General features: G+C 42.8%; 1 protein-coding gene across 1 annotated transcript in view; it reads left to right on the forward strand.

Annotated features, from left to right (window-relative positions):
- The window catches only part of LOC114244507 (voltage-dependent calcium channel subunit alpha-2/delta-3), a 36,012-nt gene that overhangs the window by 5,502 nt on the left and 5,607 nt on the right, over positions 1 to 24,903 (forward strand). Inside the window, exons 6-24 of the mRNA XM_089736505.1 lie at positions 206 to 435; positions 1,400 to 1,622; positions 2,154 to 2,294; positions 3,322 to 3,414; positions 3,519 to 3,542; positions 3,753 to 3,779; positions 4,297 to 4,377; positions 5,779 to 5,853; positions 11,286 to 11,393; positions 11,502 to 11,761; positions 12,729 to 12,886; positions 13,753 to 13,890; positions 15,226 to 15,419; positions 17,902 to 18,036; positions 19,185 to 19,424; positions 20,035 to 20,131; positions 21,025 to 21,191; positions 21,596 to 21,757; positions 23,631 to 23,750. Coding sequence (XP_089592631.1) covers positions 206 to 435; positions 1,400 to 1,622; positions 2,154 to 2,294; positions 3,322 to 3,414; positions 3,519 to 3,542; positions 3,753 to 3,779; positions 4,297 to 4,377; positions 5,779 to 5,853; positions 11,286 to 11,393; positions 11,502 to 11,761; positions 12,729 to 12,886; positions 13,753 to 13,890; positions 15,226 to 15,419; positions 17,902 to 18,036; positions 19,185 to 19,424; positions 20,035 to 20,131; positions 21,025 to 21,191; positions 21,596 to 21,757; positions 23,631 to 23,750 — 2,673 coding nt within the window. The remainder of the gene's footprint in view (positions 1 to 205; positions 436 to 1,399; positions 1,623 to 2,153; positions 2,295 to 3,321; positions 3,415 to 3,518; positions 3,543 to 3,752; positions 3,780 to 4,296; positions 4,378 to 5,778; positions 5,854 to 11,285; positions 11,394 to 11,501; positions 11,762 to 12,728; positions 12,887 to 13,752; positions 13,891 to 15,225; positions 15,420 to 17,901; positions 18,037 to 19,184; positions 19,425 to 20,034; positions 20,132 to 21,024; positions 21,192 to 21,595; positions 21,758 to 23,630; positions 23,751 to 24,903) is intronic.

Here is a 24,903-nt window from a genome sequence, read left to right on the forward strand (position 1 = left end):
GAAACTATGAAAATAGAATTTATGATAACGGTATTTGTAGTGTTATTTAAATTGAGGAAGTTCATAGACGAAGATCATTAAAGTTAGGTAAAAGTAACTTGTCAAAACATTTTGTTCGATTTAAATAATTACGAAGCTTGAAAAATACACCAGACTAGTACATGCAAATATGCTTAAAAAAATCCAATCCAATTTGAATTTTTAGGCAAACCACGTGAATTCTGCCGCGATGATGGAAGAGCTAAGGGAATACACTAAAGTAAACGAGACGAAAGTGGACTACGCGCTAAAGTACGCGATAAAACTGCTGCGGAAACAGCGCTTGGTTAGAGACCGACCGAAGTCGTGTCAGCAAGCTATAGTGCTGCTCACGGACAGCATGTACGACAATTACACGGACCTCGTGAGGCATTTGGACCCCGGGAATAACATCAGGTAGATAAAATATACCAGACGAACACGTAGACGATCAGGTTCAGGTTAATGAACAGAGAACAAATTTTTCTAAATATTTATTTAAAGAGTCTGAAATTTTACAACCTACAAAGCGTTCGTGCCACAATTGTAAAAGAAATTAAAATTAGTTAAATTGTAAAAAGAAGGAAAGAGGCCTAAGGGGCGTAGTCCCATGCGCTGGTCCGATCATTTTAAGACGAAATTGGACTCCAGCACCAATGTCTTTTTTCCCCACCTATTCGCTGATAACCTAAGAGGCTATTTAAGCTACGCCCGGACCCAATATCGTTATTCACTACGCAAAGAACAAGAAGGAATGGAGAAACATAGTCCAAATAGAAGTGCTCCGTAAAGGTCACGACCCTCGGCACTGAGGAACACGATGCAAGGAGGAGTTTTTTTTTATTGCTTAAATGGGTGGACGAGCTCACAGCCCACCTGGTGTTAAGTGGTTACTGGAGCCCATAGACATATACAACGTAAATGCGCCACCCACCTTGAGATGTAAGTTCTAAGATCTTAGTATAGTTACAACGGCTGCCCCACCCTTCAAACCGAAACGCATTACTGCTTCACGGCAGAAATAGGCAGGGCGGTGGTACTTACCCGGATTCACAAGAGGTCCTACCACCAGGAAGAAGTCAGAAGTGCGCTCAGAACGAAAGCTTAAATCGACGCTTGAAAGGCAAACGTGACTAAGCGACAATGCGTGAACTTTACAGTAGACTAATTTAAATTTAAAATACCTGAAAAAAAAAATATTTTAACGAATCTAGCTGTAGGATTGAAATGATTTTAATAGACCCAGAAATATATATTTTTTGCGCATCGAATATAGTTATTGCCTAACATTTATGTACAAAGCAGTTATTGTCGCTTAGTCACGTTTGCCTTTCAAGCGTCGAAATGTTTTAGTGAGGTTGAAGTGCTTGGTCCCGGGCAGACTGTTCGTGTTCTGGCTGCACGACCGGTACGGGCTGCGCGACGACACGCGGCGGCTGGCGGAGTGGCTGAGCTGCGCGCGCGACGGCTACTTCGCCGAGCTCATCACGCACGCTGACGTCACGGAGCAGGTCATGAGCGTGCTGCGCGTGCTGGAGCGCCCGCTCGTCGCGCAGCGGGACCACAGGCTGCGGGTCTTCAGCGATATATACGCTCACATCGAGGTCGTGCCCTTACTTCAACCATTTATCATACTCGTTTATACAGACATCAAAATAAAAATGTTATGTTGCAAAAAAATATATATATGCAGTTCACGTGCATTAGACTTAGCCCACTAAGCTTCTCGCCGGATCTTCTCAGTGGGTCGCGTTTCCGATCCGGTGGTAAATTCTGCAAAGCACTACTCTTGCTAGGATTCGTGTTAGCAACATCGTCAAGTTTAAGCCCCGTGAGCTCGCCTACTTGTTTTGTGAACCTAGTATGATGACCCCTAGTAGTCAGTAGAATATGCAAAAAAAATTGACCTGAAACATTAGAAATGGCCAATATAATTCTTTCGCAGACTTGTTTTAATAGGTTTTCGTTTATCACTTTTTAGTTCGTCTCTGCGAGAAAGTAGAAAATAACATAATGTCGCTCTTTCGTTTCATCTAGTTAAAAAAGCATCACTGCTTCACGGCAGACTTTTTCAATTCAATAAATAATAGTGAAGTGATTAATGAATTAGCACCACCCGGTCTCCCTCCCCCTAGGACCCGAGACGCAGCGAGTACCACTGGACGCAGAAGGAGAACGCGGAACAACTCTATCGTTACAAGGAGCTGAGGAAGGACAAACGCAAACTCCTGGACCCGAAGCGAATGAATGAGGATTGGATGCACCAATGGAAACTCGTGAGTTTTCCAAAATAAAATCTTTATAAACAAATTAGATGAAAACAGAATGGAAATCAGCCCATTCAGAGACTATTAGCGCAGATGTCACGTAAAAAGCAATAAAATAACCTAACACCAAAGTACTAAAAGGGTACCGACTAACTTAAAATATACTCAAAAATGACCCATAAATTATCTCGTTAAAAATAATAATTAGACCACTCGGACGATTGTGTGCCGCCCAAAGGATACTAAATGAAAAATATGTTCCCGTGTCAGAAAAAACGGTACTACCCCTTGTCTTTATTATCTAGAACGTATCTTCTTACAACTTATACATTTAGAAATATGTACATATCGTCGTATGTATCTATTCTTTAAAATACTCGCACTTCACCTGCCCTACGTACATTAGTTGCATTGGACAAAAAGATGTGTAGTGTCGTGGGACACCGGATAGGAACAAAGTTCCTTATTATAAAAATATTAATTTTAAGTTCTATTCGAGGTATAAAGAAAATAATTATTCGGGTATACATTTTTCATTATAATTTATTTATTGGTAAAAATAAAAAAAAAACTACAAAGTTATCAACTTTATTTTATTCACAATGATTTATAAACAATATATGATATAACAATTTACAAAGAAACAGCTATTTATATGAATAATAAAAATAACCGTCATCACGTAGACTATACATTAAACACTGTATAGCCATCAGTCTAAGACTATACATAAATAACAAAAATCTTACGTTACGGACGTCTTTTCCCGGTTTGGGTACCACTCCGCATCGTCCCATAAGGAACTTCGTTCCAAAGCCTGATTTAAGGTTCCTACGACAAATATACAAGCAGTGTGTCCATGGAACAAACAGTAGGCAGCGGCTTGGCTCTGCCCTTGGCATTGCTGACGTCCATGGACGTCTAATGAAAAATGGAACTGCTGAGATTAATTAATCCAACCAACAAGCATATGCCCTTATATATAAGGAGGTACTTTTTACAATTAGGTTTATTATAAAACATTCATGTTGTGCAGAACGAATACGGGCAGTATTATGAAGGAGAAGAATTGAACTATCGTTTGGAAATAAGCGTTTCTGTGCCCGTTTTTGATGCTACTACGGCAGAGGTAAGTTATAGATAGTTTTATGGAAACGAAACTCAACCGCGGAACCTTCCAGAAGAATTTGAATGTCAAAATTGTCATTGAAAAGTTGTACTTTTTGTTTACAGAATATTACGATCCAATTGATGGAGGTAAGAGAAAACACAAATAAATATTTTTAAGTATATAATTAAGAAAAAAATTAACGTGGAATTTGTGGACCACTTCTTTTCTTAATACCTACTTTTGAGGAGTGAAAGATTTATTGAAGGGAAAGAAAACAAAAAATATATATTTTTGTAACTATTTGGCGTCCTTGTCATGGACAAGAAACACTCAAACTATTACAATTTGTATTGCAGGAGAGACAACGGAACTCTACGAGACAGGTAAATCAACTTTGTACTTTACTTATTGACGATGGGGGACTGGCGGGGGTCTGGAGGAGGAAAACCAATCAAGTTTCACTTAATATCAAGGGGTAAATAGGCTATAAATAAAACATTACACATTCGACAGCTCCAAGTTCCTGACTTTTCTTATTGCTTGGAAGGGTGGACGAGCTCACGGCCCACCTGGTGTTAAGTCGTTACCGGAGCCCATAGACATCTACAATGTAAATGCGCCAGCCACCTTGAGATATAAGTTCTAAGGTCTCAGTATAGTTACAACGGTTGACCCACCCTTCAAACCGAAACGCACTACTGCTTCACGGCAGAAATAGGCAGGATGGTGGTACCTATCTGTGCGGACTCACAAGAGGACCTACCACCGCTGACTGGAACTAGATGTTCCCAACAATCTGTGTAGTTAGGTTATGGTGTTTGTAGAGTCCAGTACAGCGTCAAATAAAAGCAGCTGATATCAGTCCAAATAAATCAGTACATACAATCTATTCGGTTCCAGTATCCAGTAAACCGTCTTCTAGGAGTAGCAGGGGTCGACATTCCCATCGACCATTTGAAGTTGATTCTGCCGTATCATCAGGTAAACTCATTCCTTTTTCTTCCTAAGTTTTTTTGTATTAGCGAATTTGCCCCGAAGCGAAGCGAAAGAGAACTTGAGAAATATTCAAAAGTCTTTAAAAAAAATCCTCACATTAATCCCCGAAGGAGAAAATTTTCTTGGTTTATCGGTCTGGGTATACAAGTAGATCTATACCCGAACACAAGTAGGTAATGATTGCGACCGGAAACATTAGATTAACTGGCGCATCATGACACACACGATTTGCGTTTTCTCAATCCTGCGCTCGACACATTTAAACAAATTGCTCTTTAGCGCATAGATCGGTCCGATCCTAATCTGTTAATCTCTATTCCTTTGCGAATACCTACATTTTTATGTATGTTTATTATTTTACCTCTATCTAACGCTGGTAGCCTAAAAGGCTATTCCAGCTACGGGTAGGTGAGCTCACGGGCTCAACCTGAGAGAATTTGTTAACACTAGCTCTAGCAAGAGCAGTGCTTCGCAGAATCTACTACCGGATGGAAATTGCGACCCCCTGAGAAGATCCGGCAAGAAACTTAGTGGGCTGTGCCTATGGGCTAATTCGCTCGTCGAACTCTTCGTTGCCATCGACGAGTTCGACGAGGACGGTGACCGGTGTGCTTGGGAGGCCTAAAAGCACCGAGAGTGAATCCGGGGGATCCGACAAGACATGTTTTGGGCGACGGCGGCTTTACATTGCTCTGTCGCGGTCGCATAAGAGTATCTACATATAAATTATATACACCTTTAATTTATTTACGAGATGTAATAAATGTACAGATAGATAATTTTCTGTACTATGTGTAAAATAGAATGTATGCATGTCGTTCCATGTCCGGGTGAACTGATTATAACACGTCAGAGCAGACGTTCATAATTACTATTGTTATTATTAACATAAAAGAACACTATGCCTTTTTCTCTTTCAAGGAATGACAGACTAAAAAAAAAAGAATCAAGGCAAAGTAGTCATTAAATATTTTAATACCCTCTCTCTCTCTCTTCCCAGCTATTTATCCCACATGGCGGTGGGGATAGCTTTCCTTACTTTACTCCTCCACCTCGCTCGCTGTCTTCGACATCCTCGTCAGCAACATTGCATTCCCTTGTGTCCTTCAGCAAAATATCCTTCCAACTTGTATTGGGTCTACCACTAGGCCTCCGATTTAGTACAAAATATTTTAGTACTATTCCACTCATATGTTTTATTAATGTACAAATCACGACTACAGCCATTATAATTTCTCTAGCCATGAATAAACGTTTAGTACAAACGTCGTCTATCTTCTATTATAAATATTATTATCCTATTACAAACCTATTAGATATCATGAAACGATATCTGATACCGTCAAACAGAAGCTAAAAGTAATTCACAATTTATATTTTTTTCAGCTAGGTGCGGGCGGCTCAATCATACTGGTAGATCATCGTGGAAACGTTGTCTTGCACGACAATTTGAAACCTACAGTAAGCACGTGAAGTATCATTATTGATTAACAAAGGGATAGCAGATATAAAATTATGTTAAATGATTCTTGTCCACCTGATGGTTGTCTGGAAGAGATCGCTCTTAGCGATAAGACCGCCAATTGTACTTTTTTGTTTTTTTTTAATGTATCGCACTATTTATTTGTTTTTTGGTGTACAATAAAGAATACTCTCTCTCTCACTCTCTCTATGTTAGGTGCCGCTGTTAATTGACCCGAAAAATACATAAATAGGCGCTTAAAAAACATAAAAATAGCTTAAATGATATCCAAAAATATTTCGTACTTAATTTTATTATAAATTCAGTTAACTAGTAATGTACACGACCCGGTCTGTATGGCTGTTTCCGAGTCATGTAATAATATTTTCTGCTGTCTGTTTGTGCGCTGGTAGAAGACGGCTGTTTCTTTCGATGGGTATCGACTTCTGTAGCGAGGTTTCACAGGTAATTGTCTGGTTCACTGGTAGCTGATTCACTGGTGGTAACTGTACTATCGGAGAACTGCTGGTAACTGTTTCTGTCTTGCTGATGTTTCTTTGTCGGAGAGCTTCTGAGAACTGTTTCTGTCTTGATGATCTGCTGAGAACTGTTTTTGCCTTTTTTTTTTTTTTTTCCTACCTATGCTGATAGCCTTGAGAGGCTATTTCAGCGTACCCTAGCTTGTGTAGGTGAGCTCGCGGGGCTCAAACCGGAGAATTGCTAACACCGCCCTAGCAAGAGCAGTGCTTCGCAGAATCTACCACCGGATCGGAAGCGCGACCCACTGAGAAGATCCGGCGAGAAACTCAGTGGGCTGTGTCTGTGGGTTAATTCGCTCGTCGAGCCCTTCGTCGCAAGCGACGGGTTCGACGAGGACGGTGACCGGTGCTTGTATTGCCTAAAAGCACCGTTAATGGATCAGGAGGATCCGTGATGACGTGCTTTGGGCGACGTCGACGGTTTACCAATCGGTCTACAGGATCGGGTATGTAATTTCCAGCGGCTACGATGAGAGGGTTCTTATGTCGTGCCGCCTTCTCAAAGTGGCGCAGCGATGCCGACTGTAGATACTTACTGACGGGGTCGAGCTCCAGGTCATCGTGGAGGTCCACGTTCCTCTGGAACCATGGTGCTCCGACGGCTATCCTGCAGAATCGGGATTGTATAACCTGAAGGGGTTTCAAGTTGGTGGGGGCCGCGTGAGCGAACACTACGCTTGCATACGTCATGACGGGGCGTATGCAAGTTTTGTAGAGGGTTACCTTATTACGGAGGGATAGTTTGCTTCGTCTACAAAGCATTGGGTAGAGTCGTCCTAGTATAAACGCGGCGCGATCGCGTACCGTTTTTACGTGGGGACGGAATGTCATCCCTCTGTCGAGGGTGACGCCTAGGTATTTGACCTTCGAGGCCCACGGTATGGGCTGGTCAAAGAGAGTGATGGGGCTAACGGCGGAGGTGTTTACGCGCCTATTGGGGAGTGGGGTGCTCGAAGTGGTATTCGGAGGGCGACCCCTTTTGAATAGCACCGCTGTGCTTTTCGTGGGGTTGATGTCTATTCGCCACTTCCGGAACCACTGTCCCATGGTGGTTACTGCGATCTGGAGTCGCCGATGAAGCAACGACATCTTCCTACACGAGTAGTAGATAGCCGTGTCGTCGGCGAAGAGCGCTAGATGGGTCTCCGGAGACCGGGGTATATCGTTGATATACAAACTAAATAGTAACGGGGAGAGTGCGGAGCCTTGCGGGACTCCGGCAGTCAGATGACGGGGACGAGAACGAGTTCCCTCTACTCGATATCGAAACGAACGGTTCGACAAGAAGTCTCGTATGATGAGCACGAGTCTGTCTGGCACTCCCATGTTGTACAGTTTGTAGATCAAACCGTTGTGCCAGACTTTGTCGAACGCCTTCGCTACATCGAAGAAGAGGGCGCCGGTCGGGATTTGTTTACGCCTATTTAGCCCTATTAAGATGTGCTCCGTGAGGCGGTGCACTTGTTGTACGCACGAGTGTTTGGCGCGGAATCCAAACTGCTCGTCTATTAGAATTTTATTCGCGGTAACGAAGTCCCAGAGGCGTTTCCGAAGGAGCCGTTCGTAAATTTTGCCTATCGCTGGGAGGAGACTAATCGGACGGTTGTTTTTGCCTTTTTTTTTTTTTTTTTTTTCCTACCTAAGCTGAGGGCCTTGAGAGGCTATGTCAGCGTAACCCTAACTTTTGTAGGTGAGCTCACGGGGCTCAAACCTGATGACGTTGCTAACACGAACCCTAGCAAGAGCCGTGCTTCGCAGAATCTACCACCGGATCGGAAACGCGACCCACTGAGAAGATCCGGCGAGAAACTCAGTGGGCTGTGTCTGGGAGTTAATTTACTCGTCGAGCCCTTCGTCGCAAGCGACGGGTTCGACGAGAACGGTGACCGGTGCTTGAAGTACCTAGAAGCACCGTTAGTGGATCGGGAGGATCCGAGATGACGTGTTTTGGGCGACGTCGACTGCTTTCCATTCTGTCCGCAGGATCGGGAATGTAGTTACCGGCGGCCACGATGAGAGGGTTCTCGTGTCGTGCCGCTTTATCGAAGTGGCGCATTGACGCCGACTGCATATACTTACTGGTGGACTCTAAGTCCAGGTCGTCATGGAGGTCGACGTTCCTGACGAACCACGGGGCTCCGACGGCTATCCTGCAAAAACGGGATTGAATGACTTGGAATGATTTTAAGTGTATGCGGGCCGCGTGAGCGAACACTACACTTGCATAGGTCATGACGGGGCGTATGCAAGTTTTGTAGAGTGTCACCTTATTTCTAAGGGACATTTTACTTCGCCTACATATCATCGGGTAGAGACGTCCTAGAATGAAGGCGGCACGATCGCGTACCGTCTTGATGTGGGGGCGGAATGTCATCCTACTGTCAAGGGTGACGCCTAAATATTTGACCTTCGGGGCCCACGGTATGGGCTGGTCGAACATCGTGATTGGGCGAACGGCGGGGGCGGGGGTATTGACGCGCCTAGTCGGGAGGGGGATGCTCAGCGTGGTGTTCGGAGGGCGACCCCTTTTGAAGAGCACCGCTGTGCTTTTCGTGGGGTTAATGTCGATGCGCCACTTCCGGAACCACTGTCCCATGGTGGTAGCTGCGGTCTGAAGTCGTCGATGAAGCAACGCCTTCTTCCTACACGAGTAGTAGATGGCGGTGTCATCGGCGAAGAGCGCCAGATGGGTCTCCGGAGACCGGGGTATATCGTTGATATACAAACTGAATAGTAACGGGGAGAGGGCGGAGCCTTGCGGGACTCCGGCTGTGACGTGACGGGGCCGGGAACGCGTTCCCTCGACTCGATATCGGAACGAACGTTTCGACAAGTAGTCTCGTATGATGAGGTTGTTGTTGCCTATAAATGGCCATCCTTTTATATTTATTTCAGTACCCCATCTCGCGACGCGCTATCGACGCTTCACTTTCGGAGGGTCCCTTGATCTGTATGTTACCGTAGTGAAAGCGCTCCACAAATCGTTCCTATTGGTCTATTTACATTCTCTGATCTGATACACTAACATATTGCATATAAAATAATTTAAGATTATACATTTTTGTGTGGCCACTTCGATAAAGCGGCACGACACGAGAACCCTCTCATCGTGGCCGCCGGTAACTACATTCCCGATCCTGCGGACAGAATGGAAAGCAGTCGACGTCGCCCAAAACACGTCATCTCGGATCCTCTTGATCCACTAACGGTGCTTTTAGGTACTTCAAGCACCGGTCACCGTTCTCGTCGAACCCGTCGCTCGCGACGAAGGGCTCGACGAGTAAATTAACTCTCAGACACAGCCCACTGAGTTTCTCGCCGGATCTTCTCAGTGGGTCGCGTTTCCGATCCGGTGGTAGATTCTGCGAAGCACGGCTCTTGCTAGGGTTCGTGTTAGCAACATCGTCAGGTTGAGCCCCGTGAGCTCACCTACTAAAGTTAGGGTTACGCTGACATAGCCTCTCAAGGCTATCAGCTTAGGTAGGAAAAAAAAAAAAAAAAAAAACATTTTTGTTACGTAATTACTTATCAACTATATTAATTCTATTTGTTTGATAAAACTATTTAAAATCGATTTCGTTCTGCACAAGTAATCGAAATTCGACCATAATCGCCGAGACCCCAGTATTTACGTCAATTTTATATGTTCAATTATTTCCTTTCTGTTATATACTTCAAAAGGTGTGAAATTTTTTGAATCAGATTCTTCATGCCGATATAAGTTACACTAGGTCTCAGTATAGTTACAACGGCTACTCCACCTTTCAAACCGAAACGCATTACTGCTTCACGGCAGAAATAGGCAGGGTGGTGGTACCTACCCGTGCGGACTGACAAGAGGTCCTATCACCAGTAGTAGTTCACGTAGTACTGTAATAAGTCTGAGTTATGTTTTTATTAAATACCAAAACACATTATATTCATTATCACTGTTATCTATATATTAATACGTGAAGCAAAAACTTTGTATCCCTTTTTACGAAAATTGCGCGGACGGAGGAGTATGAAATTTTCCACACTTATAGAGAATATAGAGAAGAAGTGCACAATGTTAATATTTTTTTTAAATAATGCATAAAAGATACATTAAATCAATAAAGATATCATTACACATACTACATACTATGTAGTTGTTGCGCACACACGCATGCATACTATTTATTGTCAAACTTTTGTTCTTAACGTCTGTTGTCAAATTGAGAATACATAAAATATTGTTTGTCTTAGTTTATATTTTTTATAGTGTAGTCTTGGCAAATTTTGAGATTAGGGAAGTATAAAATACAATCATAATAGTGTACAAACTTACAATTCCAATTAATTATAGTCGAATTTCGACTACTGCGGGACCTCTAGTAAACACTATTATTTTACGGCTCCTTACCAATATTTTCACAATTCATGTGCATGTACTAGCGCCATGGCGCGGGTAGAATGAATAAATATATGTACTGAATATATGAGGTTGACAATGAGGTTGTCATGAGAGTTTTAACTATGAATGTGGAAGATTTAAAGGAAGAGGTGGACCTAAAAAAAAAAGGATGGATTGCGTGAATGACGATATGTGTAAGAGGGGAGTGAACGAAGAAATGGTATATGATAGGGGAGTGTGGAAGGGGAAAACATGTTGCGCCGACCCCAGGTGACTGGGAGAAGGGCAGGTATTGTCAGGGTGCCTCATCAAGTTCCACTGATAACGCTCAACAACGGACTAGAAAGAGGGTAGACAGATTTGTTTACTCCTAACATCCTACCCGCAGTCTTCAGTCTATCACGGCGCTTGCAACACCACCGAAATATTCGGAACTTATAAAACATGAAGATCTTGGTAAGAACTCGTAAGACAATAGTGCTTATAATTTCGCCGCAATACAATTCAATTTGTTTAGTTCGACGGAGACGTCTTGAGGCCTGGATACAGGACCGTTGACTTCCTCGACTTGGAACAGCCGGCAGTCAGCCACCTCCCCAGACAATACTTGCCAGATTGGCTCAAGGTAAACCGATATCACTGATATAACGAAAAATCTTAACCAATCCTATTATTTTTATCTGCGACTAATAAAAGCGATTAAGCGTTTGTGTTTGTGTATCTATATTTGCAGTTTCGACGAAATCTGATAATCGATAAAGAAACTGGCAACATGACCATGTACGCCAAAAACATTTACGAAGACGGAATGAGGGCGACGCTGGAAAATCGGCAATACTTTTGGAGAAGGGTCCTGGACCACTACACCGTGGTCGTCGCGCTACCGACCCCCGACGCGCCCTGGGCCGGGTCCGAGCCCCAGTTCACCATGAAGCTCGCTGAAGCCGCGTTGAGGTCGCTCTCCCGAACCGACTTCGCCGTGCAGCCAGACTGGTGGGGCTTCGTTAGGTCAAATCATGACAATATTCAACGACATTTACCGTATTAACATTGTACCTATCGCGAATTAAATCAATCATTAAGAGACCATTTCAAAGATCACGTGCATTTTTTTTTATATCTTGAGATATTGAAAATGTGTTATTTTTAATTGATAACTACTTGATTAAGGTTTGAAGGATTTTCCAGCAAGTATAACCCGGATAAGGCCTTGTATCCCATGGTTAAAGAGAAGTATCAACAAGCGAGGGGTTCGTGGAGAACGTTGACCGGCAAAGTACCTATCATATCCCCTAAACTCGTATATATATATTTTGGGAACACGCATCGATAGCACAATTTAATTTTACAACTAACATTAAATTTTACAACAATCTATTGGCGGCATTCAGATAATTCTACCACTGTCACTTCCTTCATAGTTCTTAAGACTTACACATGCATGTCCCAAGGTGGATGGGATTTGGGTTGTGATATCTACGGCGTCCTGCAGCGACTTAACAGTCGACAGCGGGCCGACACTCATAAAGAACAATAAACAATGAATACGACTGAGTCGTGGACTACATACAGTCAAGGGCGGATCCAGCTTTGGCGCCAGGAGGGGGTCACATAGTCAAATTTTCGATGCGCTCGTTCCCAAACGCTTGCCATCATACAAAGTTATTATATAATATTAAATTAATTAAATATTGAAGGTATGTAGTTACATAAAATCTGAATAGTGACAAAATATATAAATAAAATCATTAGGTTCAATTAGTGGTTCACCTAAGTCCTGGAACCAGCTCAGGGGGGGGTCATGACCCCATGACCCCCCCCCTGGATCCGCCGTTGCATACAGTTATATCTTCATGATATCAGTCGATGGGTTTTAGTAACTGCTTGGTTACTTCAGCTGGGTCAGTTGTTTTGTTGATTAAAGGCTTCAAGCTATTCGATAACTTTGTTCCGCTGGCAGGCTGTACTGCCGGCACGTGGAGCCCCACTTTGACTCCCGCGAGGCCGAGGTGCTCCACTTCATCAGGCGGCGGAGCGACGAGCCCAACTTCGCGATGAAGAAGCTGAATCATATATTCTCACCCATCCCACCTTTGTTACTCGAAAAAACATATCAATGTCAGTATGAAGTACACTACTGTTATATATACAACTACTATACATATTTACTGGTGGTAGGACCTCTTGTGAGCCGGCACGGGTAGGTACCACCACCCCGCCCATTTCTGCCGTGAAGCAGTAATGCGCTTCGGTTTGAAGGATGGGACAGCCGTTGTAACTATACATGAGATCTTAGAACTTATATCTCAAGATGGGTGGCGCATTTAATCGCACTAATCTTTTTTTTTTATTGCTAATATGTGTGGACGAGCTCACAGCCCACCTGGTGTTAAGTGGTTACTGGAGCCCATAGACATCTACAACGTAAATGCGCCACCCACCTTGAGATATAAGTTCTAAGGTCTCAAGTATAGTTACAACGGCTGTCCCACCCTTCAAACCGAAACGCATTACTGCATTAATCTAAGCAATAAAAAAATAAAAAAATATTTGTATACAAAATACGAACGTTTTGGTTATCCGTAAATTATTTTAAAAACATTATAAGAACTAATATAAAAATATAATACAAATATTCAGTCTTGTTGAACGAGATTTGCGTTTCACTAAAACAATCTTAAAAGACTCCTGCGACTTTTCTTACTTGCTATTTGAAATTGAATTTGTTCTTTAAAGTGTCATTTACAATGCCAGTTCTGGCTTAATCTAGAACTGTCAAACTTAATGCACAGAGCGTTCAATAATACCATTAGCACCAATAATAGTTGCAAGATTCATTACATTATAAAACCTAAGTGGTACACTTTAAGGTTATATTTTAATATAAAGGCTACCCCACCCTTCAAACCGGAACGTATGTCGCCGAGTCAAAGGAGCGCTGGTATTTCTGTGTAAAATAAATTAGAATTTTATCTTACCCTTAGGTGATGAAGGTCTAATGGCGAGGCTGTGCAAGGACGCCATAGCCACGGACAAGTGGGCCAGGGAGCACGAGCACCCGCACCGGGCCCGGGACTGCTCCACCTGCGAGCTGGGCTCCATCACCACCTTCTTCGCGAGTGGTACTACTGCAACTAAATAATATATTACTTTTTTTACTGTCCTTGTAGGCAGACGAGTATATGCCCACCTGATGGGGAGTGGTTATCATCGCTCATGGATATCAGCAATGCCAGGGACAGAGTCAAGCCGCTGTCCCTGGCATTGCATTGCATTTGTACATATGCCATTACGGGACACTCATCATTCTTCTGTCCTTCTCCCAGTCACCTGGGATCGGCGCAACATGTTTTCTTCTTACATACTCTTCTATCATATAGGTACCATTTCTTCGCTCACTTCCCTTTTACATATATCGTCTTTCACACAATCCATCCATTTCTTCTTAGGCGTACCTCTGCCTCTATATCCTTCCACTTTCATAGTTAGTTACCAATCTCATTTTCATTTCGTCTCATCACATGTCGATATCGGTGAACAGACCAAAAAGGGCATACATTCGAACGTAGAACTTCCTTCTTTGTTATAGTCGGTCGAAAGTGAAGACGATGTTGACAGTTTTTGTATTACCACAGTTTTGTGTACTGGAAAGTGTTGCCAAAGAGTGAGCCGGTAAGCGACTTTATTTGAGCCTTATGCAGCAGATGAGCGTTCGATTATCGTTCAAAATGACATTGAATGAATGAATGAAACGAATTTCTAGCCGGAAACTAAACAAATGTTTTCAATCTTCGAACGGTATTCCTTACATATCTCTTTGGCCCCCTTTTGTTTTTTCCAACACTCGAATTACCTCTAAGTGTCCCATTTTTAGCAGACAGATGACATAAAATACTTTCAAGGTTGCGGAAATTGTTGATAAAGTGAAATAAAAATAATGCATGTGAAAGAAGTCAAACTTCTGTTGCGGTGTATAGTATTGTGGTTTTCATAATTTTTCTTAAATCAAATTTCTCTTGTAATAAGGAATGCTGTGTGTTAGAGAAACGACCTAGCTCGCTTTGTCCTTTCCCTCTCTTCACGGTCGAGTGGTTCGCGAGACGCTCTGTGTATTTTCTCATTCTCGCTCCTTCTAAATTGTATATTTCCTCTCTAGCCGTAACGAATCTGTCGCAAGTTTAATTTTACTCTCAACGCGCCTAATGAAGTTTCACTTCAAAAAGTTTAGGCAGAGATGGTACGATCATCGTGGCTACAAAGAAAGAAATAGAGGAAGACCACAATTCACTTAGTCGAAAAGCCCGTAAGGACGTCAGGGGAGAGACCTTACGGAAGATAATATACATAAGCTAGATGAATGACGTCAAATGATAGGAAAAGCCGACCCCGCGTAACAGACTAAGGCACGGTCGGAGGAAATGCTCCATATTTGAAATGTATTCTAATATTTCCGTCAGAGAACGGGCTGACCCGATGGCAGGTGCACCACGCGACCAGCGAGCACGCGGCGCCCGTGGAGGGCAGCGTGTGGGCGCGCGGGCCGCGGGAGGCGTGGTACCGGCGCGCCGCGCACCGCCCCGCCGCGCTGCACGTGCACGCGCCCGCGCGCCGCCCGCAGCTGCGCCGGAACAGCTTCGCGCCGCCCCCGCCGGTGAGTAGTGCTCGAGGGACAGAGGGGCCAGCACTAATGACTGCCCACTGAGTTTCTCGCCGGATCTTCTCAGTGGGTCGCGTTTCCGATCCGGTGGTAGATTCTGCAAAGCACGGCTCTTGCTAAGGTTCGTGTTAACAACGTCGTCAGGTTTGAGCCCCGTGAGCTCACCTACTAGTTAAGGTTACTCTGAAATAGCCTCTCAAGGCTCTCAGCTAGGTAGGAAAAAAAAAGCGAAAGAGCGACCACGTCTCGGTGCTCACGGAACGTCACCCCGCACGAAGAACAAAGGGGCGAGCACTAATAACTATCGAAAAAATATTCATATGGCTATCAACATGAAATAAATATCGAGCTAAAAGCCGCTTTCAGACTACGCTATAATATAATACCTTATAGTTTATAGCTCATAGCACAACAATAACGCAGACCATACATTGAGACACGTTCACACTATACTGTACTAATTTACTGGTGGTAGGACCTCTTGTGAGTCCGCGCGGGTAGGTACCACCGCCCCGTCTATTTCTGCCGTGAAGCAGTAATGCGTTTCGGCTTGAAGGGTGGGACAGCCGTTGTAACAATACTGAGACATTAGAACTTATATCTCAAGGTGGGTGGCGCATTTACGTCGTAGATGTCTATGGGCTCCAGTAACCACTTAACACCAGGTGGCCTGTGAGCTCGTCCATCCATCTAAGCAATAAAAAAAAAAATCATTGGCTAAGTATACGCTGCTATATGGCACTATAGTATAGCGTACTCTGAAGGCAGCTAAAATGTGTAGGATTTAAACAGCGCCCCGACCATCCGTAAAAAGAATTAATTTCATCGGCACGAATGAATTTACTTAGTTTCGTTTCGCAATCGAATAGTCACATTCTCGAAACTTATACTCATAATCGTGAGCACGAAAATTGTTTTGACATACGGAACATAAATCTCAATCTGACTATCGAGTACTACCGTCTAATGCAGCCTTTCCCATTGTAGGTGATAACGCCCCCTTGTGGGTGCTGTAGGCCTAAAGGGGGGTGGTAAGAGACCCAGAAAAAAATGGGGGCGTTGTGTAGAGGCTTGGGAGGCGATTTGTAATTTTTATCAAGAACTCATAGACAGCGACTGAGCTTTCGCTACAGTGGTTTTAAGTAGGTGAAAAAATGGGGGCGCTAAAAAATAATGTATTCTCAAAGTGGGCAGTAGACAAGATAAGCTTAGGAGCCCCTGGTCTAATGTAAAATAATCCGTTTTCGTATCGAGGACTCGATACATTTACATTATTAATTCGATGGATTTTCGTGCTTGACGTACAGAACCGTAGAAGAATCTAAATAGCACGAGCGTTTTATTTTAGTTAATATCGAAATAAGAAATTCTTTAAGTTTTGAAAACCATCTGAAGAAAACCTAACCCTCGGTAGTAATATTTACAGAGAATCTGTAGGTGAAGAAGATGTAACGGTGTTCGCAGCCAGATACATTTTTTTCTAATAAAATACGTACCTACTTAAGAAATGTTCACAAATGAATTGCACGGTGAAGGAATAATGTCGTGTAATAAAAATCAAACTGACAATAATTATAATTTACGTAATTAGGTACGTGGTAGGTTGTTTTGTGAGTAGGTAGATAGACCTATTTTTGCCGAGAAGCCGTAATGCGTTTCGGCTTGAAGGGTGGGGCAGCCGTTGTACTGTAAAACTGAAACCTTAGAATTCATGCCTCAAGGTGGGTGGCAACATTTACGTTATAGATGTCTATGGACTCCGGGTAGCCACTTCACACCAGGTGGGTCGTGAAGTATCCACCCATCTCAAAAATAAAAATTAGCGAAATGCGTGCACTTATGAACACAAACTAAAATTAATTTTAGAGCTGATAAATTGTAACTATACTTCCTTCGAATCATTTATTTATTGATTCCCTGAAAATTGTAACATTTCGACAAAAAGATCTGATTACGATTAGATATTATCAAAATGCAATTTGCTGTCGTACTTTCAAATATGAGTGCCATGTATTATATCTTTGCGGACGTCACCATTCATATCTTCAATTATGTTTTATCGCCTTATTAATGTAATGACCTTCTGCACTGCAAAAAATCTGTTTTACTCCCATTCCGACCTTGACTAAGTATATTTGCCCTTCCCTGTACTAATTCTTATGCCGACTTGTATTGCTTTTGATTTTTAAAAACCTAACTAGGCCGGCAATTGGCGGTTGTTTGCATGAGTGTACCAGGCTCACCAGAAACCGGGAGAGGTGGCGATTGCTCGTGAGGCGCATAACATCAGTCCACAGCAATGATACTGAATGACGACCACGACTGTTCTGACAGGAGTGATACGACAAAGGATAACGTGCCCCCAAGAGTAGACTGTTGCCGGGACGGTCGAACTGTCTCACGGCCCACCTGATGCTGATCTTGAGTTGGTGATCACTTCGTTGGGACGGCTACTTAAACAAATTAATGTTGACAGGTGCCTGTCAGCCAACAATGGCTAACGGCTGCTCGAGCCCTCACCTCCCCGGACAAGGGCATCATCGGTGTAACCGGCTTCCACTTCTACCCGAGCCACCTGGACGATTTACTCAACAGCATCACTAAGTTTCCGGTGAGTTTAGCTAATTCCGGTAAGCTAATAGAGTTACATCAGTTTAAGCCCCCTTTATTGAGATTCTATAAATTGGAGGACTTTTTGAATAAGAGGGAAATTGCTGAGCAAGCTGATAGTCTACTCGGTGTCAAGAAATCATAAATGTCATAATGTGAACTATAAGGATAAAATAGGCAGTAAGACCGTTCGGATTGTCGATAATCCTATTCTCGAGAACCATTGGGAGCTTCTGACTAACGGAGGGATTTTGGTTCTCTCTATTGTGTACCCTATGTTCCATGGGGCCAGAGCACTCAAACACTTCGACCCTTTTTTATCATTGCACCGCCCACTACTGGCGGAGAGTTTATCCATACTGTTAAAACAGGGATCTTTTTTGCCACGTATCACCCGGCTTTGGTGAATGAACTCCTCTCTACAGCGCTATAACCTGACTTTGTGCAAACGAGGCTTACGAAAAGTATTTAACGATAGGTAGAGGCTTCGCTGTGCCCCTGCGATTACTGATGTCCGTGAGCAGCGATAACCACTCACCACCAGGTGGGCTGTATACTTTTCTGCATACAGAGCTATAAGAACACCCAATTTCGATTCTATATTCTTTCAATAACCACTTTTATTTAAAAACGGTTTTCATTTATTTCATAGAGAAGAAGTATGTTTCAATTTGTTGATCATCGGGTTCTCACAAAACGTGTGAATTTATAGAGAGACTGGTTCTTTTTATTGCTCATGTAAGCAGACGACAGCAATGCTAGGGCAGAACCAAGTCGCAGCCTACGGTGATACTCTTTATCGTCAGATTCTGACAGATATTTATGACTATATTTGAAACTAGCGGTAACTATCATAAAACAATAATTTAGATAGTATTCTTAATCTTAATTGCAATACAAGTTGAGATGCCCGCTGAGTTTCTCGCCAGATCTCTTCAGCGGGTCGCGATTCCGATCCGGTAGTAGATTCATTCGCAAAGCAGCTGCTCTTGAGTTGTTAGTTCTCCTTCGGAGGCGCTCGGGCGGCTGTTAGCAAATGCCACCCCTCCTGGCTGAGCCTTTGCTTGCCTGTCCCGGTAAAACTGGAAAGGCGTATTCGGGCCACCAGTTATCGTAAAAAAAAACACATAAATACTAAATCTACGACAGTGCGCGGAGGAAGATGAGGAGAGTTGCGAGGTGTCGTGCGACGGCGAGACGTGGATGTGCGTGGTGGTGGACGAGGCGGGGTGGGTGGTGGCGCCGCGCGGGGGGGCCGGGGTGCACCTGGCCGCGCTACATCCGGCAGCGATGGCGGCGCTGCTCAACGCTTCCGTTTATCAACTCAACTGGCTGCACGACTACCAGAGCGTGTGCTTCACTTCCACAAACAAGTCAAGCGCGGCCCTGGTGAGAGATACATGAATCCACTACCCGGCGATTAATTGCAGATCGACCTTTAGAAAGGCAAAATCATTCCGAAATTTTTACATTATGGCAATAAAAGAATTAAGTACAAAAGCTTTTTTTTTCTAACCTGGCAAGACAAAAGATTTTGTAATCTATATATATATAAATGAATTGCAGTTCGTTAGTCTCGCTAAAACTCGAGAACGGCAAAACCGATTTGGCTAATTTTGGTCTTGAATTATTTGTAGAAGTCCAGAGGAGAATTAAAAGGTAGATAAATATGAAAATGCTCGGAATAAAATAAAATAACAATTTTGTTTTCCCTTTGATGTGTCTCCCGTCGGACAGATTCCTTTTGTTTGTTTTAAGTTTTTTGATACAAAAGCTTAGGTCTTTTATTTATCGACTGAGGCACTACGAAGTCTGCCGGATCAGCTATAAATACTATATAAATACTAACAGGGCTTGAGCTTTTCATTTTATAATTACCGATGCTTCGATTGTACAAAATTTACCGCGGTGACAGACGTGGTGTACGACATTCTGCTATTAATTATTATACGATTTTAAAAAAAAAACACCTATTAAGTCTGATTCATTATTCCTCCAGATGGTGCCTTCTATATTAAAATCGTTATGGCGATCGATCGCTTTAGTCCTTCGTGTTGCGCAAGAGTTTATCGGACTCTTGACGATTGTGAACGCCGGTAAGTACTGAGGTAACCACGTGATCATTCAAAAATAAAACTTAGATTTACTGGTAGTACCTATGGGGTATTGTGAGCTCAAACGGGTCGGTAGCACGATCCTGCCTATTTGTGCCGCGAAGCGGACTCGCAGTTACGGTTTGTGTGTGGTGGCACTCACGTTGTGATGTCGGTGAGCTCTAGTGACCACTCAGTGCCTTTATCCATCAATGCCATAAATGAATAAGACAACAGCGTCCTCTGCTTAAGCCGGACATGACGTCGCACACCTACAAGCGGAACTAAATGTGTCATGGGGTCTGTGCACACCACATTTTTTAAACGCGCCGTCGACACGCATTTTAGTAACGCGCGTCCACGGCGCGCTTTTATCCTACAGAGCGGTTTGTTGTCGTTTTTATCGATACAAGCGCGATGCTAACGCGCGTGTGTATCTATACAAGCGTTAACATCGCTTCTGTATCGATTTAAACGCGTATTTGAATTTATACAGGTGTGCAAAGGTCTACGGGCTGCGTCTGACTTGCGTGCGTATCACGTCTGTATCGCTACAAGCGCGCGTCGACGGCGCGTTTAAAAAACGTGGTGTGCATAGGCCCTTAAAGAACACTTATCGTATTACTTTGGTTATTATATTCTGAACGTCAGGGTAAGTTCAGACATCGGTAAATTAAGATACTCTATAACTTTACTGAACACGGATTTACGAGGCTATAATACAATATTTAATGTGACTAGGTATATTTGTTGACGAGCTAGGTGCGATTAACTTACTCCGTAATGGCCCGATACGTTGCAACATAACTGAATGTATGATAAGCTAACTTCAGCCGGCACAATTCGCAATCATTTAAATGTGAAGCTTCAAAGTTCAATCTCGTTGGGTTCCGTAGGAGCAAGCGTCGCCGCGGAAACTGTTAAAGAGAAGATGAAGCGAAGCAACCGACTGCGCAAGAACTACGAGGCGGACCAGTTCGAGTCGCTTTACGACGACAGAGTCCTGGTCAACAGAACGCGCTTTGCAGCCTGCGACCGCACCCGCCCTCTGTACCAGCTGCAGGTGCCCGACCTTCTCAGTGGGTCGCCATCCGGTGGTAGACTCCGCGGAGCACTGCTCTTGCTAGGGCTAGTTTTTTATTGCTTAGATGGGTGGACGAGCTCACAGCCCACCTGATGTTAAGTGGTTATTGGAGCCCATAGGCATCTACGACGTAAATGCGCCACCCACCTTGAGATACAAGTTCTAAGATCTCAAGTATAGTTACAACGGCTGCCCCGCTCTTCAAACCGAAACGCGTTACTGCTTCACGGCAGAAATAGGCGGGGTGGTGGTACCTACCCGCGCGGACTCACAAGAGGTCCTACCACCAGTATTTATGGAAATTGTACACTTTTAATGCGAAAAGACGACACGTCGAGGTGCTTTAGCTTGGTAAGATAGACAAGCGGTGCGTGCGTCCGCAGCACACGCGCGCGGCGGCGGACGCGCTGCGCGGCGGGCCGCAGCCGTGCCGCTGGCCGCTGGCGGGCGCGCTGGTGCCGCGCAGCAACCTGCTGCTGCTGGCGCTGTACCGCCCGTGCGCGCCGCCCGAGCCGCGCCCGCCGCACCCGCAACACAACCGACAGGTACACACCACAACTACTAACCCGGATATTAGAATAATTGAGGCCTATAAAATCAAAGGCAACTAAATCCAAGTCTGTCAAATATTAAGGTAAACTACAAAATTCGACCCCAAACACGTTATTACGAATACTCCCGATCCATCGAAGTACTGGTCTTGCTAGGGCCAGTGTTAGCAACACTCCCGCTTTGAGAAGCTGAAATTACTTTGTTCGGGTAGCTACGATATTCTTTATTTTAAAGCAGATTTATAAAGAATGAGAATATTACTAATAATTTGAATTTTAAATGATAAGACTTCGTTTATATTTGAGTACAGAGTAAAAATAAATTTTTTGAACTGAATTTGTTACAGATTTAGCTGCATTTGTTGCAGCTTGTTGCAGCAAAAAACACTAAAGCGTGTCCAACTAACTAAACAAGATGGCGCCATAGTTAATCCATTTTACGACATTAAGGCGTTTAGCTGCCTTTGATTTTATAGGCCTCAATTATCTTAATTATCGGATATTGACTCGTTGGGAAGATGAGATTATAAGAACAGCCGGTCCAAACTGGAAAAACATCGCACAGGACAGAGAAAATTGGGCATCTTTGGAGGAGGCCTTTACCCAATACGGGGTTTCTACATAAAACTACCAAAGTGTATTAAATTAGTTAAGTGATGACAGATCCTACTTGTTAATAACTGTTACAGTATTTAGTAGGGAATAAAAGGCTTATTATTTGTTATTATTATTAGAATAAGTCACTTTTATGTGAATTCATTGTTTTGTCTTTTTGGAAATGAAAACTTTTTGAGCACTATTTTGATTTGAAACTCTATGAAATGAAAATGTAAACAAGAAACAGAGATAGTAGATATACCTACCTAAGTCTATAAGATTTAGCTTGCGAAATTATGAGATAGAATACGTCTTCTAGGTTTTGATTTTACCCGAAAATGAAATTTGATAAAATAAATAAAAAGGGACAAACACATAGGCACAGAGGTATAACTTTTTGCCTGCGAGGGAATAAGAATTATGATGGTTACGCTGCTACTGTGAATAGACCGCACACATTTTTATTATTAACATTAACGCTTTATGCCTCTAATTTTGAAATTTACTAGTGATCAAAGATATCCGTAAAGGTAATCCGCTCGTGTAACAATCATCTTTTTCTGACACATAGAGTCATACATTCCAGCTTAAAGTGAGACTGTTGCCCATACCTACCACGCTTTTTTTACAATAAAATCATTTTTTCTTACACTATTTTTAATTCTAATTTATTAAAGTTTATTTTCTATTTTTTAGTTGGATTTTCTAAAGCGTATTTTGTTAGTTTTTTTAAACTATTATTTATTTTGCATTATTTAGTTGGATTTCAATTATTTTTTAAATATTGAATTGTTATCGGTCCTTAATAAGTATGTAGGTACACGAAATTTCGAGTTAGTCTGACGTTTTGAAGGGGGTCAAAATCATATTCAAAGATTCCGTTACAAACATACATAAGTTTGAAGCTAATAAAAACGGAGCTCACGGGGCTCAAACCTGACGACGATGCTAACACGAACCCTAGCAAGAGCCGTGCTTCGCAGAATCTACCATTGGATCGGAAAGGCGACTAACTCAGTGGTCTGTGTCTGTGGGTTAATTTACTCGTCGAGCCCTTCGACGAGAACGATGACCGGTACTTGAGGTACCTAAAAGCACCGTTAGTGGATCGGGAGGATCCGAAATGACGTGTTTGGGGTGACGTCGACTGCTTTCCATTCTGTCCGCAGGATCGGGAATGTAGTTACCGGCGGCCACGATGAGAGGGTTCTCGTGTCGTGCCGCTTTATCGAAATGGGCTAAGGTGAGCTGAAGAACGAATGTATTGCAGTACTCGGGGGACGTAGACGGGTCGCTGAGCGCGGCAAGCCAACTCGCGTGCTGGCGGAACCGCGAGCCGCTGCACGGGCGACAGTCGCGCACGAGTTGCTTCCCGCACCAGTACGACCAGGTAAGCGTTACACACGAGTGCAGTTCATACTTTAACCTCACCATTCAGTAGGTGCCATTCACTTTGTTCATTACATCGCCTTTTCGCATTATTTCGTTTGGACATGTGATGAGACGAAATGAAAATGAGGTTGGTTAAGAGAATGTTAACTATGAATGTGGAAGGATATAGAGGAAGAGGTAGACCTAAGAAGAAATGGATGGATTGCATGAAAGACGATATGGGTAAGAAAGGAGCGAGCGAAGAAATGGTATATGATAGAAGAGGATGGAAGGAGAAAACATGTTGCGCCGACCCCAGGTGACTGGGAGAAGGGCTGGATAATGATGATCGCCTTTTCACAATAAAAGTGTACAATTTCCAAAAATATTCGAAATTGAGTTAATATGCGTAAACATTTGGTATCACCAGTATTTTTCTCATAAATACTGTCAAAAGTGCGTAGTAGTTGTAGTTTAGTTTTAGTTTTTTTTTTAGTTTACTTATGTTTTGACTACTATTAACAAAATTAATACATAATTGTATCTTACTTTAAAAGACACATACTATCTCCTGTAAAATTAGTAAGTTTTAAGATTATACAGTTTTAATGCGAGAAGACGACACGTAATTTTTTTCTCTGGACCTTTTCGCTAGTAGCCAAGGGGCGAGTCACAGCTTCTCGCGGTAACGTGATCTCTGGTAACCACTTAACATCAGATTAGCTTGTCTAGTTGTCTTGGCTCGTATCACAAAACGATTACATAATAAACTTAGGTAATAACGGGATCGAATTTAAACTGTATTCTTTTCTCGCTATGTAATTGCAACATATCACCCAACACAGTAAAACAAATTCTTGTAAAATACTATTAACTGCACGTTTTAATTACATTTGAAATTCAATATATATAATAAATAGCACATCATATATTTACATTTTCTATTGTTTTAACGGAGACTCATCGAAAAAATTGGATACATAAATTGTTAACATCTATACAAGACCCATCATTTATATCGCACTATCTTGATCTAGATTAAATCAAATGGTTTATTGACGGTTTATCGATGATTATCTACAATAAAAAACGATACCATGTTAATTCGTTTTTTTTTTATAATTTACGTTCCTTTCAATACTATATTATTTTCTATACTATACTTTCAATAC

The sequence above is a fragment of the Bombyx mandarina genome, chromosome 21 (assembly GCF_030267445.1).
Source record: "Bombyx mandarina strain Sakado chromosome 21, ASM3026744v2".
Lineage (NCBI taxonomy): Eukaryota > Metazoa > Arthropoda > Insecta > Lepidoptera > Bombycidae > Bombyx > Bombyx mandarina.